The following is a 7,633-nucleotide window of genomic DNA, read 5'->3' as shown; positions in this document are numbered from 1 at the left end:
TATTTTAATGTATAATGCAATTCATAAGTCATTATAATTTTAATATATTTATTAATATATATAATTTTTAGATATATGTACAACTCATATAAACTACATTAATATATTTTTTTTATTTTAACACTTTGTTATACTATTGATAAATATAACCTTAAAATGGTTTGACGTCATTTAATAATAAGTATATTTTTATATGTACAGTAAAATGTCTGTTCTCATCATCTCTTTATATTCATGATATAATCAGATACAATTTAAGATTCATTAGAAATGAATTACATAAAATGTACTAATATTTATTATAATAATGAATAATAAAAAATATGACACAATTTAATTAAATATAATGAAACGATAAATTATAATTATTAATATTATAAAATATATTATATATGTTTTGCTAAAAAATTACTAGAATATTTTTTAATTAAAAATTACTAGAATTGCTATTGGTTAAAAAAAATCTTTATTACAAAATTGCAATTATAAAGCAAGTTTATATATATAATTAAAAAATTATTTTTAAAAATTATTATTATTATTAAATTATAAGTTTGTGTTAGAAATTAAAATCATAAGAGTGAAATAGCTTTATCTTCATCATATCGTTATGACGTGTTGTCAAACTCTATTTATCTTTTATCTAAAATAATAATACTAACTTATAAATAAATTATAATTTAATAATTAAATTAATAAATAGTTGATATTTTTATATAAAAATTTGTTTTAAGAATTAATCCTCTAAAAAATATCTCATAATAAAAATATATATATATATATATAAATATGAAAGCATAACAAAAATATGTATAAAAAATAAAGAGAATTATTAGAACATATTAATATTATATTATATTTATTATAATTTATATTATACTTGAAAATAATATATTGTATCATCATAAATTCCATAACAAGTATGATTTCATAAATATAGTTTGATACGATTTATTGAATATATTTGCGTTATATTAAAAAAATATGATAAATAATAAAGATGTGAAAAATAGAAAAAGTTTTTCATATTTTTGATTTTTTTTTACATACACATTTATAAGTATAAGTATCACAATTGTCATTATGTATAATCATTTTGGATTTCGTCATATTTTTCATTGTTTTTTGTAGTTATTTAAAATCAATATTCATCACCATTTTTTGAATCTTTGATTTTTGAATAAAATGAATTATTAATGTTAATAAAAAGCATTTATTGCATTTTTAATAAACATGAATTGAAATTGTTTGTAAGGTATTTATTATTTCTGAAGTAGATTATATTTAAATGTGTTTGAGACAAACATAAATAAATTGTTTATAACAAAACAAAAAGCATTATTTTCCATTATACCAAATATAAATACATTTGATGTTTTTATGAAATGCTATTTAGAAATTTCTATATGTGGATTTATATTCTATATTTCTATATTTAGGATTTCGTTTTGTATTTTTATGATATACATAAATTTGATCTTATAATCCCAATACGATTTATATTGGATAATTAATATTAGCAACATGTTGAAGATTTATATTTCAGAAGAAGTTTAAATAATATTTTAATACTGACTACAATCATTGTATTAAAAAATATAAGTTTCAAGTTAAAAATTAAAAAATCATAACTTTGTCTTGTTTAATAATAGTGAAAAATCAAATAAGTGACAGCATTTATCTAATATTTTGTGATTTCCTATAGGAAATTAAAATGGAATATTGTATATATAATACATCTAATAGTAAGTTTTTTTTTATTTAAATAAATTCAAAATTTTTTTTAAATAATTTATTCTTTAATTTATTTATAAAAAATAAATCTATATTATTGAAACACAATAAATTTTATGAATGATTTTTTATGAAATCAAGATATTAAGAAATGTAAAATATAATAACAAAATATAATATATTTTTAAATCGTTGCATAAAATTTCATTTTTAAAAATAATTGATATTTCAGTTAAATTAAAAAAATTAATTTTCATTCATAATTTTAAAGAATATTCTTCAATTTTTTTCTATATATTTTATATTTAAAATTAAATTTTCTAACCTAAAAATTATATTATTATATCTAAAATATTTTTTTATATTTTTTAAAATGTTATTTAATTAATATAGGAGATTATTATTTTTATATTATATTTTATATATATTTGTATATAAAATATATTTGTATACATTATAAAATAAATTTGTAAACATTATAAAATATATATTTCACTTAAGAAATATTTGAAATATTTATTTATATTTTTATTTATAGTTTTTTTATTTAAATATAATGTTTTTATTCTTAGTTTTAATTATTATTAAATATTATTTTATTTTTTAATTTTAACAATAAATTTGAATTTATACTTGAAATTATAATAAAATCAAATATTTTTATTGATATAACTTATATATCATAATATTTATTGTGTATATTTTTTTATAAAGAAACTTAAAATAATTGTGTCTATTATATTATTTAATTTTTAAAAAGTTATTTTTAATTTTTAAAAATTATTTCTTATCGAGATTTATACATAGATTATAATATTGTCAACATTTCAATATGGTGTAGTGTATTTTTAAAAATACATTATACATATATATTTCTTGATTTGTATAATGTTATTTAGGTTGAAACAATTATTTAGATTTTAATTATAAAGTGAATGATAGTCATATTAATATTAAATTAATAATAATGAATATATTGATAATATAATGAGTTTATCTTACATTTTGTTTAGGTTATTTTGATTTATTTAATTTGAGGTTATATTATCTTGAATATTTAACTTGAATATTAATTCAAATTAATGAGTTTTTAGTATAATTTTTTAATAATTATAAAAATAATATTAGTAGTATATTAATATATTTGATTTTGTGAAGATAAATTTTTTATATGGCATTGGTGCAATATACCTATGAAGAAATTTATATTTTCTATCAATAATGATTGGTATATAAATACATAACAGTGAACATCATGTCTTCTACAAGAAATGAGGTAATTGTATATCCATATATATTTTATATTAAAAATTATTCTTATATTATTAATTTTTATAATTTAACTTATTTTATATTTTATATTGATATGTTTAAATGATGGAAGTTTTCATCAGTTTATATAAATATTATATTTTAAATTAATTAAATGTAAAGTTAATTAAATTTAAAATTTAAAATTTCATATAACGTTATTCAAAATTGAAAACATAGATACTTATTCATATGTTAATTCAATATAATACTTATTTTAATTTAATCCCTATGTAATACTATTTTGCATTGTTATGGAATATGCGATAACTATGGTTTATTTATAGTAACAAAATTTTTAATATTATGATATAATTATATATGTATATATGTATATATATATTATAAAAATTTATTATTATATTAAATATATTATTATATATATTATTATATATATAAAATAATATATTATTTTTCTTTTATTCTTTTTGATTATTTAGAAAAGTATTATCATTGATTCTAATAATTTTTGGATATTTAATATTGGATTTTATAGAAAATAAGATTTTGAATAATTTTTTCTTATATTTAATCGATTTTAATTTTTAAAATATTTGAAAAAAAATTTTTATTACAGTATTTTTTTAAAATATGTTTTTATCATGCTGCGTGAGTATTTGATCATGAATTAATATCATCACATTTTTATTTATCCATTAGTATTTATCCATAGCGAGTTTAAATATTCTCCGATCTGAAAGAAAATAAAAAAATATATTAGTATTAGAACGATTAATGTTACAAAACAAACAATAGAAATTAATAACTCTTATTATAAAATTGTATATATATTATATAAATATTAATAATACTGTGATGATTTCTATGAAATATCTAAACTTGATATGTTAATTATGTATTAAGATTTGCTTTTTTCAAATAATATTTTATTGTAATTTAGAAATAAGTTTTTGATTAATTCAGCTGTTTTATATATTGTAATTGTCTGTCATCATGATATGTTTATATTAATAGAAAATTATTTATTAAAAAATTTATTAATTTATAATAAATTTAATTTATAATTATAAAAAAAACAGACTCATATACATACATAAATAAAATTAACATAAATAAAATTTTATTTTTTTGCAAATATCTCAAAAATTAAGATTGAATAGCGGATATATATTAAAAAAAATTATTTGGAATCTTATCTTTTACAACATATTTAAAAATTATTAAAATCAATAGGAAACTTTTTTTTCTAGATAATTATTCTTTTTTTTTTATGATTTTAATGATTTTATATTCTTATAAAAATAGATTGCTATATACATATTAGTCAATGATAAATTAAAATTTCTACATTTTATTTACAGAAATAAATAAATATTATTACAGAATCATTAATTTAATTACAGAAATATAGAATAAATAATAAATGAAATATTTTATTAAGAAATTTAGAAAAAAATTTATTTGAAATATTTCATATTTTATTTGTTCTTTAAATATTAAAAATTTTATTTTTAATTAATTTTATTATATATTTGATATTTGATAATGTAACGATATAATAGATTTGCGAGAAAATTAAATTTATGCAAATAAATATATTTCTATACGAAAAATAAAATGTTTGAAAATGATTCATTAAAACTAAAAAAAATGAAAAATCATGGATATGTAGAATTATATTTAATATATTTAGAATTTAGAAACATTTTTTGTATTTCTTAAAAGTTCATACTATTTTATTTTGTATCTTATATTTTATGATATATTTGATTCTACTCATTTTTAAATAAATTTGGATAGAATTATATTTCTGAATTAAATTATACTTCTTTTAAAATGAAATTTTATTGAAATTTATATAATATTATAATATTTATAATATTATATGTTATATTATATTATTATATATTTATAATATTATTTTTAATTTCATTCATATGAAAAAATTGAAGATTGATAAAAATCTTTTGTATTTATGAAACTCAAATTCGAAACTTTATGTAATTAATTAATAATTATTTTTTATGTATTAACTTTTTCTCAAAATTTTCAAAATTTTTAGTTTTTATTCAAAATTCATAATATTTTGTTTTTTCTTTTATTTTTTCTAAACAGTAATTTATTTTCAGGAATTAAAAATGTTACAAATTTTGTTTTCTGCAATTTTTCAAATTTGAATTTCTAGTTAACTAATAATAATAATAATTATAATTTTGATTTACAAAAAATTAAATTTTTATATTTTCTTTTTTATATAATTTATTGCATAATTTATTATAATATAAAAATAAATGTTTATTATAATGAAATTTCATTAATTAAAATGAATTTAATTAAGATGTCTAGACAAATTCAATTATTATTAAATAAAAATAAATTTATATCATCATAAGTTATATAAATTATTCTAAATTACATTTATTTCAAGAATTTTGAATTTATAACAAAAATAAATTTTTCAGAAGTTCAAGAAGCTAAAATTTATTGATTTTTGAAGAATTTTAAGTTTTTAACTTTTTTCATTTTTAGAAAATATTTATTATTTATAATAATATCCTATTAACTATTGTATAATCGAAAACATGTTAATTATTTAAGAAAATAGATGTTTTAAAAATTAGTGTTTTTTTTTGATTTGGTAATTATTCGAATTAGAGAAATTTCGATGATTTTTAGATATGATATAGAAATCAATATTTTAAACAATTTCTTTCTTTGCATATTATTGTTGTTCGATCTTAATTATATTTGATATAAAAAAAGATTGTTATTATTACATAATTTATAAAGAAATTTTTTGATTTATATTTTCGAATGTTTTTTGGTGCAATATAGTTATATGAATAATAGATAAATAGTGATTGCAGTTTTACATATATATAACATAGAATTTTTCTTATATATATAACTTATATGTATAAATAAAATTTTATAATAACAATCTTTTTTTAAAAAATTAAAAATTAAAACTGAGTATATGTAAAGAAAAAAAAGATAAAACGGGATACATTTTTTAGCTAAACGAGCTAAATTTTGAAAACTGGAAGAGAAAAAAGTTTTTAAATTTTTAGTTTTTGGACTTTATTAATTTATTATTATTATTTCTGAGATATTAATAAAAAACTTTTGTTATAATATATACCTATACATGTACGCTCTTGGCAAAGAAATAGATTTTTGAGCAATCTATTCGTTATACATATTTTGGATGTCACTCACTATGATATGTTTATAGAAACAATAGAAAAACAGTTATACAATAATATTAATATATATATTGCCAGGGACGTGTATACTAAAAATTTTTTATTAATATCTTAGAAGTTAATAAAGATTCAAAACTAAAATTTTATATTCGAATTTTATATACTTTTATATACTTTTTCTCTTCTTCTCTCTCTTTCTTTCTCATTTCTTCTTCTGTCTTTTGTTTCATTTATCAAAATTTTAATTTGTTTTGTCATATATCTGGAAAAAATTTTGTCTTTTATAGCATATCCAAAAATTATTAAAATTGATATGAAAATCTCTTTATTTCGAATAATTAATTTTGATTTTGTTGACTTTATTAGTTTATGGAAAATAAGAAAAGATGATATATCTTATGAGTGAGGTAGAAAAAAATTTATATTTTTTTAAATTATATATATACTTTAAGTTTCTAAGGATATATATACATATAGTTCAAAAATTAAATTAAAAATTATATTAAAACCATTATGTTGAAATATGCTGCGATATTGATTCAAGCAATAGATTTAAGTTCATATAAAGCAGAATCACATCGTCTTAATTCCAATCTTATATCAGCCATTGATTTAATTCCATTGATTTAATCGATATATACATTGCAATACGTTTCAACATGTATAGCGAATTTATATTTCGAGAATTCAGATTTAAGACATTTAAACAAAAAATCAAAAAATATGAAAATTATTTAAATTATCTAGATATTATTATATCATATAAGTTTATTTTCAATTGCAGATTTTTATTTTTTTTAATTATTTTTATTAATTATATTAGTTTTTCTATTTTTATAATATTTCATGTTTTTTTTTATGATTCAGTTGATAACATTTGTTTTTAATACATTGCTAATCATATTTACATTAAGATATATATATATATATATATATGTGTGTGTGCGTGTATATGTGGATGACCAAAATAAATAAATATTATAATTTATTTTTTCAAAAACCCATAAAGATATTAATTACTTTTGAGGAAAAAAAATTTTTGTTCTAAATTTTTTGAATAATTTTTTTAGTTTTTATCAAAAATATTTTTTGAAGAAAAACTTTGAAGAAGTGAAAATGAAAAGATGATAAAATCTTCTAAAAACTTATTTTTTACAATTTTTTTAGAATATAATATAATAATAATATAATAATATAAATAAAAAATTATAAAGTAAATAAAGTATTGCTTGTGCATTCTTTACTTGTGTTATTTCATTATTGCATTATCATTTATCTTACTTTACTTTTTATATTTTCAAGAGTAATATTAAAATATAATAGAATAAATAGTGCTATTTTATTATATAGTTTATAAAAATATAATAAAAGCATTAAATTTTATTTTTATGCAAAATAAAATTTTTATAAATATAAATAAA

At 14.9% G+C, this 7,633-nt stretch overlaps 1 protein-coding gene across 1 annotated transcript in view; it reads left to right on the top strand.

The window, feature by feature from the left end:
• The first annotated feature begins 1,703 nt into the window (after positions 1 to 1,703).
• Positions 1,704 to 7,633, top strand: part of LOC100578661 (KICSTOR complex protein SZT2) — a 91,307-nt gene continuing 85,377 nt past the window's right edge. Inside the window, exons 1-2 of the mRNA XM_026445954.1 lie at positions 1,704 to 1,745; positions 2,893 to 3,010. Of these exons, the coding sequence (XP_026301739.1) occupies positions 2,990 to 3,010 (21 nt within the window). The 5' untranslated portion in view covers positions 1,704 to 1,745; positions 2,893 to 2,989. The remainder of the gene's footprint in view (positions 1,746 to 2,892; positions 3,011 to 7,633) is intronic.

The sequence above is a fragment of the Apis mellifera genome, unplaced genomic scaffold (assembly GCF_003254395.2).
Source record: "Apis mellifera strain DH4 unplaced genomic scaffold, Amel_HAv3.1 GroupUN_248, whole genome shotgun sequence".
Classification (NCBI taxonomy): Eukaryota; Metazoa; Arthropoda; class Insecta; order Hymenoptera; family Apidae; genus Apis; species Apis mellifera.
Note: the sequence above shows the minus strand (reverse complement) of the source record. Positions and strands in the feature narration are given on the sequence as shown.